The 13,156-nt window shown below is 43.7% G+C and overlaps 1 protein-coding gene across 9 annotated transcripts in view; it reads left to right on the top strand.

Moving 5' to 3' along the window:
• Nucleotides 1-13,156, top strand: part of DOCK9 (dedicator of cytokinesis 9) — a 1,161,971-nt gene that overhangs the window by 320,888 nt on the left and 827,927 nt on the right. For all 9 annotated transcript variants that reach the window (XM_078657525.1, XM_078657521.1, XM_078657523.1 and 6 more), the window contains exon 2: nt 11,926-12,042. In XM_078657525.1, the coding sequence (XP_078513651.1) occupies nt 11,926-12,042 (117 nt within the window). The remainder of the gene's footprint in view (nt 1-11,925; nt 12,043-13,156) is intronic.

Below are 13,156 nucleotides of genomic sequence, written 5' to 3'. Positions count from 1 at the left end.
ATGCAGCAAAAACTGGTATTTTATTTTGTGAGTGTACATGTGCGCGCCTACAAAATGTAGCAGACACCATTTTTTTATTGATACACCCAAGATTGATCAGTAAATAAAAAAATAAAATGCTTTCTCGCTACTTCTTTAAGAAGAGGCAGGCAGCAATTTGCTGCCTGGTCCCCTCCCAATCTCCCCAAAACCTTTGTTTTTTAAAAAAAAAAGTGGATGTAGGTGGCATGGAGGAGAGGATGTGGGGAAAGCAACGGGGTTAGGGGAAGGAAAAAGCAGCAAATGAGGGAGAGAGACAGGGTAGGGGCACACAAGTAAGGCAGCTACACAGCTCGGGGAGGGAGGTTGGCTGGAGAGAAGCACATGAGAGGAGATGGCACCAGCAACTTGGAGAGCGGGGTTAAGACGCACGCAGGGGAGAGAGCAAGAAAACGCATGCACTTTGATATTGTGCTTAAAAAAAGTAGTTCCCTAAAAGTGAACAGTGGAAGAATAGAAGCCAACCAATCAGAGAGTAGGTAAAGAGGATATGATTTGTGGGAGGGGCAACCATAAGATGGACAAGCAATGACGAGGAAAACCATTGAATTAGAAGCAAGCAGAGGAGTGCAAAAAAAACGAAGGATGGAACTGTAAGGGTTGTATGATGGTACAATGCATGAAACGACGACGCATGTCTGAATCACATGGTCTCTACAACGACTGCTTCTTTACCATGCATGCCTTTACCACGCAACTTTGTGGTAAAGACATGATTGGTAAACGGACATGTGTGGTAAAGATCACACCCCTGCCCCCAGCCCTGAAAACTCTCCCTTTTCCGCAGCGCAAGCCCTTAAAATTGACCCATACCCTAAAATCTACCCCAGCCTCCGCCTTAAGCCCAAAAAACTGTCCCCAACACCTGTAAAGTACCTTGAAGCAGCATCCCCCGCCTGAGGCCTAAAACTGCACCGGTGCCCATGTAGCCAGTTATACGTAGGGCAAACCCAACAGAAAATTAAATCCAGGATCTCATCCCACTCCAGCAGATTAAGATGTAAAGTGGCAGGGGCGCCATTGGTAGACCATTGGTTGACAGCAGGACACGCTGTAACAGACCTACGTTAGTTTGTCATTGAAAAAGTATCCCTGGGTAGAAGAGGTGGTAATCTTCCCACAATATTGAACACACGTGAATCCAAATGGATGTCCCTTTTGGACTCCATTAAGAATGGCTTGAATGAGCAGGACAGTAGTATAGCACAATTGGCAGCACTTGGTTAAATTTTTCATCTTTAAATGTTACTCGTTACACTCTCATGTGGGAGAAGTGCACGAGTTTGCTGTAATAATTTTGATGAAAAGTACATTTATTATTTTTTCCGTTTACGACCTTCTGTGATAAGAGTCGCACGGAATTGTTACATCTCACCAATGCATGATCCGTTGTCCATATAAGTCTTAGGGACCATTGTCTCGTACTGCCTTGCAGACTGGTTTTCAGCTTCCTGCGTGAGAGTTGTACCAGTAATCGGTTCCCTTATGTGATTTTTCATGCTATCGCAATATGAAGAGGTTTAAAATAATTGTTGAATTTCACCACAGCGTGCTTCCACGTAAGCATATTCTCCTGCAATTTACAATAATTTTTATATTATATCCGACCTGGATGCCTGGTGTACTAACTGCGAGTAACTCTTCCATGTAACTATTCTGGCGGTGTAGTTAGCTCTGCCCCGAACTCCGCGTTGCAGACACTGCGGAGTTCGCGGTAAGACCAGTGCAGACGACGCTGCCTGTTCCTTTTCCTGTAAGTAACCCTGAAGTCAGCCCTGACGTTTAAAATACTCTAGTCCCGCAATTCGGGTAAACAATCACTTTTATTTACCGTAGGACTACTAAACAGACAGGCGAAACGAATTCCCATCCTCGCTTCGAGCGTTGCAGACGATGCTGCCCGCTCTCCCCTGTAAGTAATACTTTAGTCCGCTTTGTTTCAATTTTTAGTCCCGCACTGGAGGTAAACAAATCCCCACTCCCCCCACCCTCTTGTTTTACCGCAGGACTAAATATACATTTTAATCCCGCTTCGAGCGTTAATTGTGAACTGGTTACCCCGCGGTCTCTACACTACGGAGTTTTGACCCATGTAGACGGCGTGGTTTCGCTCTCTTCAAAAGTCGCACCAGTTTGGAACTGGTTGTTACCCCGCGGTCTCTACACTACGGAGTTTTGACCCATGTAGACGGCGTGGTTTCGCTCTCTTCAAAAGTCGCACCAGTTTGGAACTGGTTGTTACCCCGCGGTCTCTACACTACGGAGTTTTGACCCATGTAGACGGCGTGGTTTCGCTCTCTGAGCTGTAAGTATATGTCAACTTTCAGCCAGTACCGCAATTTGGGAGTCTCACTAGTCCCGCATATTTGGTAAACAATACCCTTCCCTTTGATTTACCACAGGAAATTAATCTCAGAAGCAGATACTTTTGCTTCTTTCACACTGTGCTAGACACTTGGATCCTTGGAAGGTTCTATTCTCAACGATCTAGAGGTATAGTTCATTTCCCCATGTGCTAGGGGTTTTCTTCTATTTAATTAATATTTTCCTGACTACCTCCTTTATTAAATATCCAAACGTGTCCTTTGAATGTTGGCAACGATTTTTACACTAATTGCCCCCATCCCCATAGGATGTAAGTGTGGTTATATTGGTTTTTACCACTTTTTGATTCATTTGAATCTTATGGATTGTTTGTCTCCTCTCCAGTTGAGTTGTCCACCCTACTAGATTGACCACGACGTCCAGCGTGGCTTTCCTTTCCATGTACAGAGCCCGGCTGGGCCGTACCCCATGGTAACTGTGTTATTAATTTAAATAATCCTTTGTCTAAATGTTAGATAGGATGATAATTTTCGTCCCTACAATGCACTACAGTTTAATTACTTTATATCTTTCTATACAGAATTGCCCCACACACCTCCCTTTCCCTGTGTGACGTCCTGATGAAGACCCCGTGAAAGGACTTTAATTGGCCTACAGATAGGGGTCGAAACGTCGACTGTTTTCTTTATGTTGAAATTCCGGCACTCCCCCGATTCATCTATTGTTCAGATGTGACCGTTGAATTTTATTTATTGAATATGTCCTAAACTCCGCCTTGTATTTGGGCTTTTGTATTGTAAATGTTTGTGATAATTGTCCTCAATTTCGTAATACAATTGTTACCTCTTGACACTGTGTTACTTCTCTGTTCTAACACTTCCTTGAGCACTACTTTCCCCCCCTTCCCCCTTTTCTCCCCCCTTGGGGCTTGCAATTATAAATTTATGTGATTTTGTACTGCCACTTGCAATCACGTAGTATTGGTTAATAAATCACAATGCCAATCGTATAATTGTTATATATATTTTTACTTTATTGGTTTTCTTAAATAATATCAGTGTATGTAATTTACAATACACCCTCCTCATCTACGGGGACCCCCTTATATATGTACTAAAACTGCACCGAGCCCTGAAAACTATACCTTCCCCCCACCCGAGCCCTAAAAACGGACCCCACACCCTAAAACCTACCCCGACCCCAGCCCCCCCACCCTGGGCCCTAAAAACTGACCCCTACCCCTGAAAACTACCCCGAACCCCCCCCCCCCCACCCTGAGCCCTACAACCCAGCCCCCTGCCCTATAAACAACCCCAGCCCTAAAGAGTACCCCTACCCTAACAACTAAAACCCACCCCCCCCCAAAAAAAAAACAGCCCGCCTCCTCTCCTAATTGTTCCTGCCTGCCCATTCCAGCACCTAGGCCGCACATTGCCTTAACCACACATATGCATGGTTGAAGTTAAGACAAGCATGGCTCACCCTGCGCTTTTAAGGCTGTTTTCCGACTGTAAGTTTCTGGTTAGACCACAATAGCCGACAATAGGTCTTTTGCAACCAGGCAGCGTTCGCTATCTGGCAGACTCGACCTAAAAAATGAACAAACCCTGGTTCTCCTGTTCTGTATGGGAGCTCCCATGAGAGCCGATGGGGGCAAAGGCTGGCCCTAACCATTTGGTGCCCTGCCCCTGCATCACACAGAACGAGGCCTGATTTCCCCCACAATAGTTTGGTGGGTTCACTCTACACATAGAATTCTTTTTTTTCAGATTCTCAGGCATGTATTGTTATCCTGATAATGAATATATCACTAGGTGATCAAAGTCCATTAAATTGTGGGCTGTGTTGTAATTTTCTATGTTCACCTGTTTTTGCTGGTTCCGTGTGCTGCTGCTTGCTAATCAATACAAACCCAATAGTCGCTAGATTGCCCTTCTTGCTTTACTTTGATTGTGTGCGTTGCTCTGTTCCTTTGTCGGCTGGCTGCTCCCATGTCCGGTAGTCTGTTTTGTTGTTGTTTTTTGTCATTGATAGGTTATCAAAAGTAGTGCAACGACTGAGGCTTTGTTCCCACCAGTATGTCGTTTTATGATTGCGCTTTGTTGTTGATATTCATTATAGATTGGCTCCTTTGTTAAAACCGGGCATGTGTGCAGCGCAGTCCGGGTTCTCTGTTAAATGTGTTTGCTTATCCTTCCTGAAGATCTGTTTCTTTTAAATTGTTATGAGGTTAATGGTTCTCTTTCAGTCATATTAAAACATTTACTTTCTCTTTGATTGCCTCGCAGTCTCTGTATGTGAACCAGATCCAGGTGGGTCATTTAACTTTCTAGAAATATCTCGGCCCAAGAAAGTGGTAGAACCTTTGGTTTTGTGCTTATTTTAGTTTCCTTTAGCTTACTCCCCCCCCCCCCCCCCTGTGCATTCCTTCCTAGAGTTTCCTAAATGCAAACCAAGACATTCTCTTGGTAGAAGATTTAGCTCTGTCTGTATATTGAGTTTGTGATTATTTGTGCTGTATCTTAGTTACAAACCGTCTACTACTGTCTGGAGTAAACCTTGACCCATCTACTTTAGGAGAGTTGAGTGTTCCTGTGGGGGGGAGGGGCGTTGTTCTCAGTCGAAGTGCAGTAGACCAGGGGGCCGTGGCACACGAGTAACAACTGCAGCGTCCATCATAGGTGGCCGACAATTGCCAAGAACCTAGTAATGGGAGAAAAGCAAAATCACAGTGAGAACAGGTGTAGTAGTACGAGCACCCACACACAAAGTAGAAAGGGCAGGTCATTGACAGAAACATAAGCTTAAAAAGAAGACATGATTGATGAGTTCGTTAACAGAGCATACATTCTGAAAGCATCTTGAGTAGAGTGTAACGAAAAATGGCTGAACAGCATTTGGTAAAAGTGGAAAAAAAGATGTAAAAATCTCAGATTTAAATAGGAAAGCACAATACGGCTTTAATCAGTAGAATGAAACCACTATCATCATGTATGTGAAGTTTAAAAAAATAGTCTTGTTGAAGGCACGGGACATGCCACTTTATTTCCCCAGGGGTTAAGGAACTTGTTTGTACCTGGACACTCATTGTAACAAGTATTGCCTTTTGTCCCTTAAGCCTCTGAACTATAAACTACTATGAACTCACGGAGTACCAAAAACCTCCTGTTTAAGGTTTGCGTCTCAGAGGGCAGTGATGACAAGCAGTTAAGGCTTACCTTTGCATAGTGGATAGAAAATTCCGGGGAAGTAAACGTATATGGCACACCAACGTGTTATGACCGCAAACAATATGACTTTATTACATTTAATTGTTCAGTAGTGTAGTAAAGTTATATCTCTTTGTAGCCAAAGTGTTGTTTCTTTTTAGCCTCACTCTAAGTTACCTTCAGTAGTACAAATGTGGTCGGTCTGGCATTTTCAAGGGAACAGATGCATTGAGACGGTCTACAAATGGATGGCTTGTGTGGCTGTTCCGTAGTTTACAGGACAAAGTCTAGTTCTGAAAGGCAAGCATTATGAGTCTTACTTTATTTTTGGAGGAAAGCATGGCTGCTGAGTCTTTTAGTTTCTCTTAGTGTTGCAGATACAGACGGTCAAAGTTTCTCGTCAATGGTTTGTTGATATGGTTTGACATCCTGCATCTTTAGTATTCCAAGGTAGAACATACTGAGGTTCATTGCTTTCAAACTATAGGTAAAATAAAAATAAACTGGTGCAGGCATCTAACCTCAGCATTGATAAGAGCCTTCTTGGGCACCATATAGGGGCTGTGACAAAATCCCACATTATGGTGCTCATACAAGCAGCACCCTGATAAGCAGTGCAGGAGTACCCAGGCAAATCACGCTGCAAAAAGTGTTTGTGAGTTGTTATCATATGTCCCTCTCTATTTTCTATTTGTAGAAGGTGTTGGTGAGAGTGCCTGATCTCTGCTGTGGTTGTCTTAGGTCAGTCTGGGTAGTGGCATGGATTGCTACAGCATTCAACTCTTGACAAAATCATCACAAGCGGGCTGGGCCATAATTGTTAGTTGCTGGAAAGCTAGGCTTTTAGTGCTCAGACTAGTTTAACTTCTTCTCTCTTGCAGTCCTTAAGAATGCAAACTTTTCCCTAGGCATTCGAGTTTGGTCACAAGTTGGGATGCAAAGACATTAAGTCTTCCTCCCCAGTGCTGTGCGTCTTTAACTGGCTGAAGTTTTTCTCTAGAAGTAAAGTCGGGGGACACAGACAGCATTTCAGAATTGCTCCCCCACGTGAATTTTTTGAGCATCCCATTTGGTTCAAGTGAAAATTGATAGAGCAAAAGTTGATTTCCTATATACTAACATTCTTCAGTATTCTCACTGTTCTGGTTTCACATTAACAGCAGACCCCCAAAAATATTACCATTTTTTTTTATTTCGTAAAATGACCTTCATTCGTCAGGTACATTATGGATTTTCTGCACATCTCAGATGCACCTTGTCCGTGGCACATTTTTTTAAAGGTAATTCTACCTTCCAGGCCTAGACTGGACATGGTCCATCTGATTTGAACCAATGGGTTAGTATAGCTTATCTTTTCCAGTGAGAGTTTTGTGAATGAAACCAGTTGTTGTTATAACCTGCAGTGGCGGGTAGTAACCCTCAACAATGGAGAGGCGTCAAGTCGAAAGCCAAAACCCATTGGTCCCTGTAATAGATCACAATGCCTTTAGGCTCAAACCCAAAGCTCTCTCATGGCCCATTAACAGATCTTATAGCGGGCCGTGACCAAGAGCTCTGATGTTGAGGCTGAAGGCTATGCGAATTTCTCACAGTTCCTGTCAGTGGGTCAAAAAAATAAAAATGTAATAATAAATCTACTTGTCCACTCTTTCTTGTCCTCTGTGTTGTCTTGAATGCAGTTAGCGCGAGTCCTCCTGGAGCCTCAGCCAACTCATCTCTGCAAATCCAGATGTTGCTCTCATGCTGCTGATAATGGTGAGCAGCATGAGAGCAGCATCAGGATAGCTGAGGCGGGCTGCCTCGACTCTCCATACAGGCACTGGGGGCCTCGGCCTGCACTCCACCCAGCTGTATAAGACAGGCTAGGTAGAGAGGTTTAAAGTGCGTACGTCAGGCTGGCTGTCGCAAGACAGCTGGCCAAAGTAACATGCACACTTTAAACTGGAGTGGCCACCACTCCTCCCTGCTGTCAGTAAGTAGCAATGGACCCACCCTGAAATACTGCTCGGGCTAGGAGCAGTGGAAAATAAAATGGTAATTCATTTTATTGCCATTTTATTTTATTTTTCACCTCTGTTGCACTGGCAGCAGGGGGGGGGTAATGCTCCTCTGTCCTAGGAAGGAATGTGGGGGCGCACAAAGAAATTAGCATTAGCTGTACTTTTAATTTTTGATCATAGCAACCCACCTTGATGGTTCTAAATGGATCTTGAAGAACCCACCACCTGGGATCTCCAAGCCCCTCGAGAATACCTCACCCGTGCTCCACGCACTCGGAAGCATGCTGTCACTCGCGTAGGGAATGAGGAATAATCCAGCCATTATTAACTATTCAGCTTAATAGAGAGGGTCAGTGGGAATCCTTCCCACCTGAGGTGCGGCTAAAAAATATTTGTCCCTATAAATATAACTTCAGCAGCTGCCACATATGATTTGTTTCTTGGCCTGGACATATGGTTTGTAGACTACCATGATCACAGAGAATACTACTTGTTGGGTGGGGCCTCCATCTCCAGCAGAGTTAAGTATTTTGCTGGTGAGAACTAAGTACGCAAAATCATTCAGGGTAGCCTTCGGAGGTTTCAGCGTATGAGTCTTCAAGGCAGGAAACCGATCTGTTATTAAAGGAGAAGATTAAATCAGGAGCTACATTAGTCATGCCATTGGGTTGATTGGGGAAAACAGTACTGCTTCAGATTGATGTCTCACTGAAAAAAACGAACATTTTAATCTGAAAAGTACACAGTAATATTATGATTTGACAATTTCCTGGGGCCTCAAATTACATGTGGACACTACAGCAAGAATTTTTTATTTTAATAATTTTGCTAACTTTATGGTGTCAGCACTTTCCTGAAGGAAGAAGGCGGGACATTTTGGGGATGATAGATAATTCCTAGATTGGTTGAAGAAATTCCCCTTGTTTGCTGATGAAAGGAATAAGGTTTCAGTTATTCAGTAAATATTTTCAAGCTGTAAGCATTTGGTTGTCCTCGTTTTGCTGGAAAATATGTTGCTTTGCCTTATTGTTTCGTGGTGCCTAAAAAATGTAAAATCTGCTGCTTCACCTCATTCAGCCAATCCCTGTCCTGCTCTACTTTCAACCAAACCTTTTGTCTTGCCCCCATTTAAATAAACCTTGCTTCTCCTGCACCTTGATCCAACTTCTGCTCCCCTTGTTCATCCTGAAAGGAAGAATACCTTAAAAGCTGTGGGTGATGTTACTATCAGTGATCTATGCACTTTGCATTATTTACCAAATTGGTTTTCAAGCTTTTGGATCAAATGCTTCATTTTATTGTATTTGCAAGATAACATAGCTATATTTAAAAATAAAATATTGACTTCAGTGATCTTTATATGTAAGGTTGCTTTGTGATCTTCCTTGGAAATCATGTGTGTCTGCACACCATTGTCCGGTTCTGTGCAAGCACCATACTCTGCATCCAAATAATGAAGGTCTTAATATATAGAGCACAAGTATGTTCAGCAAACACTAAACAAAGTTATTTTTAGGTCTTGCCTAGCAGCAGATTTAGCGGTGTGCTGTCAAGAGAACTACGGTATACTATACCAATACTTTTGGTGGGCTTTGGGTCAGCCTAATTTTTATCATTGGTTTACTTTGTCAATCTCATTTTCTTGCTTCTTATTTGATGGCTTCTTCCTGTGATTGTTCCTCCCCCTGGAGCATTGCTTCTTTTCCAACCTTTCTATTGGAAGACTTCTCTCTTTTCACTGTTTGATAAAATGGAACTACCTTTTCTTTTGCTTTGAGCACACCATGGGAGTGCATGTATTTTTTTTGCTCTCGCTCTTGTATGCTACCCTCACATCCCCACTCTCTCCATGTTGCTTCTCCTGTTCTGCTGGGCCTTTTCTTGTTTTTGTTCACTCTTCCTTCTATGTTTCTGCCACACCCCTCTCATGACGCTGTTACTCGAAACTGCTAGGTGGCGTTAAATTGCTTCCCCGCCCCCTGCTCCCCCACTGCTCTCTGCACCTACCTATATATATATATATTTTTTTTAAATACACAGTTGCCTGTAGTTGCAAATTGCTACCTGGTCGATCCTTTCCTGATAATGTGCTTATGCATGCTCCAATTTGTATTTTTCAATTTACCACTCCAAGATAAGCTTCCTTGATTTTTGGATCAGTAAATTATAAAATGGCCGCTGCAGCGTCATGACATACATGGTCAGCGACTAGCTGCCGCCTCCCCCCCAATCCGGCACCCAACACCCAGGAACGTGGACACGAGACGTCTTTACTTTTTGGAAGGCGGGCGCTAGTCGCCCGGCCGTATTTATTAAAGTATGAAATTAAAAAGGTTTTTAATTGCATAATCAACAATTTATACAAAAATCAGCAGGACATTTAGATATACAATTATTATCAACAAGTTTGAGAGCCTGACCTTAACAAAACTCTAATACATGTTGTTTCCTAACCGAGACTAAACATCCTCCTCTTGATTTTTGTACATTTCTGGCCATATGGCAGGGTCACTACCGGTGTCAGGTCCTACAAGCTGCGCCTCCCCTAGAGACGTGCGCATGCGCAGTGTTACCCCGGGAATTGCCCGGTCTACGCCCTGAACTCCATTTACCCACTAAAGGAGGGCCCTTACTCTGGGCCGGTGGCGTCATGAGTTCACGCGCGCGGGGTGGCTACCAGCCTAAGGAAAGCGTGAACTACTCCTACCCGCGCTCCTTTGCTTTGCAGCATCCATTACCTTGCCCCTGGAGTTCTGGGAGTGGCCCGCAGGCCCCTCCCCCTGGGCGGGAACCTCCATAGGATGATGCCCGCCCCCTCAGACCTCAAATATGTGCTCACCGATAATGACCTTACCGCCACAGGCCAGCATTGTTAACCGACGGCTACGAGGACAAAGTTCCGGCAATGCTCCACCTTGATCCGCAAGCCGGGATTCCAGCGAGTTCCTGTAAAAACACACAAGAAGTTTAAACAAACAAAGAAGCCCCGAGCGCGGGGCACACCGTTCAGCGAGGGAGCGTCCAGGGACAAGGGGGTCTCCTGGGCGCTCCCCACCTCTTTATTCCCGAGGGGCCAGGCGGCCCCTCCTATAGCCCGCCCCCCCTGACCCGGACCTTCTACCTTGGATCCGGGTCAGGGAGGCCGCCGGCCAGTCGGCGGTGGGTCGCGCCCCCCAGGGCACGCCCCCACCGCCGAATGACAACAAAGGGGAACCGGGGGGGCGACGGTCGCCGCGCCGCCATGCGTGCGGGGGGGCCGAGGGCCCCCCCTTTTCATGTGTGAATGCATTGACACATGGGGACTTGTAAGGCTGGCCATCCATCTTGGTACACAATGAACATTGTCAATTTAATTTTTTTTCCGATTTTCTCAATGCTAAACGACAGTAAGACATATTGGCAACGCTTAAAGGTTGGCTAATATCTTTCAAAGCTAGTCCTATTGGATTTGCCAATACTTGTTTATCAACGTACCACTTATTTATTTTGTATTCATTCTTTTTGTGGGGTTTTTATTCATTACTGTAACAAACAGGCAGCACAAATGAAGATTCACGTTCAAAACCTATAGAGGGGATTTTACAAGCTTTCCCCTTTATATATTATGAATATGCATCTACAGTAAATGTTTAAATCAAGTGAAGCTTTCTTTAGCCAAAATGTTCCCATCGTGTACCCCCAGATATTATTGTGCTTATTTGAGCACCCCCTTGCGAACTGCACTACCTTTTTCTTGCAAGCACATCTATCATCTCTTGGAGCCGCTCGGTGAAGGACCGTGCACCACTACTGACGAGCTATGTTTCTTTTGGCTCTCAGACACACTATGGCAATTAATGTTAGAACTGCCAGTTATTGCTAGAAGGGTCATTTTAGGAGATACTTTTATTGGCATTTCGAACCCTTGTAAGTGTTGATTGTATTGTGGTCTGGAATAGACCTTTGTATGGGCAGTTCCACATCTTGATGGTAGACTCTCCTTTCCAACTCCCTCTCTTTCTTTGCTTTTTCTCACTACTTGTCCCATCTTTATGCTACTTGTGTGGGTGTTGTGCTGACTCAGATTACCTGTGGCGCATAACTCCGATTGGCATGAGATCCCTCTTTTAATCAAACACAGAATGTTATAATTTAGAAGACATAATGCACATTTTTGTGGTTTTGCGCTGATGTTTCAAATTTGTTGTGTACTGAGTGTTTATTGTGTTGTACTCTGCATGGCCAAAAAGTGCAGTAGCTAAAGCGACTTATCAACCCCTCACTGGTAATAGCAACAGGACTGTGAAATGTGTTGACTTGTAAAGCGCCATCTGCTCTTTAATGATGATTATTCTTCTTGCTTCCCTTTTTAGGCAAAACCAAAACTGATTGAACCAATAGATTATGAAAATATAATTGTTCAAAAGAAGACCCAGATTTTAAATGATGCACTGCGGGAAATGCTTCTTTTCCCCTATGATGACTTTCAGGTAAGCATTACCTTTGAAGCCAGAATTGTACTCTCAAAACGTATACTTTGTTGTACTGTGATATATATGAAGTATATAATGATCTTATTTCCAGCTGTATTTCGAGTGTGTACCAGATCTTACCTTACTCCACACTGGCCATTCCAGTGTTACACCTCGACTGTTTACATTAAGTCCTCATGTTTGCTCTTTGTTTGACTTATACCTTTTAAAAATAGACCCACAAACATATTGCAGATATGTAAATGTCAATTCTGTATCAAGGCCATATTTCTCAGGATACAAGTTCACATTAGATTAAACTGAAATCTAGCATACTCTGTCAGTGCGTAGCAGCAGTATGTATCAGTGGGGTCGCCCTTTGTCTGCTTGTTAACAGCTCCTGTGATTGCTGATGCTACTTGAATGTTGGTGTTCAGATGGTGGTGAGAAACTCCATGTAGAAGCTCACAGTGACCTTGTGACAACATGGTTGAAGTTTCAGGTGTGGCTTGTTGTGGCTTTAGTCTATGGTCACCTTTACCTGCTTAGAATGATGGCCGACGCCCGATTCCCTTATAGGCTGTAGGCTGTGCATTAAGCATTTCAGCATAAATGTTGTGGTTGTTCTTCTTTTCTCCTTCCATGTGGAAAAAGCTGAAACCTTATTTTCTGGTTAACAAATCCTTTATTTGTATCGTGACTGAAATATAAATGATGTTTTAAAAAAACAATTAAGGGAAATGCAGGCGTACAGAACTTTTGTTGTCATGTTTCCCGCCCAGCTCCATAAGTAACACCTCTTTTAAATGTTTAGCATTCTTAGAGGCCACTTTGTTATTTCTTCCAAATCCCTCCCCCAGCCTCCGCTAGAATAGGGAGGGAGAGGGATATGCCTATGTTTATCTCTTAATATAATACTTAGGATACCTCGTAAGTCCCAAACTGAACCTCCATCCAACAATTCATCTAAGTTCTATAGTGAGCTAAAAATTGTATCCAATAAGACCCCGAACGTAGTCTGCTTTTCCTTATGCGAGTGATATTCATGGTGTTAAGCAAGGCCTTCAGTGTACTCTCAGATCTCTGCACCACACAAACTCTCTGGAATCCCCTTCTCAAGCACATACCCAGA

The sequence above is a fragment of the Lissotriton helveticus genome, chromosome 8 (genome assembly GCF_964261635.1).
Source record: "Lissotriton helveticus chromosome 8, aLisHel1.1, whole genome shotgun sequence".
Taxonomy (NCBI): Eukaryota; Metazoa; Chordata; class Amphibia; order Caudata; family Salamandridae; genus Lissotriton; species Lissotriton helveticus.
The sequence above is the reverse complement of the archived record's forward strand: the minus strand, read 5'-3'. Positions and strand labels throughout refer to the sequence as shown.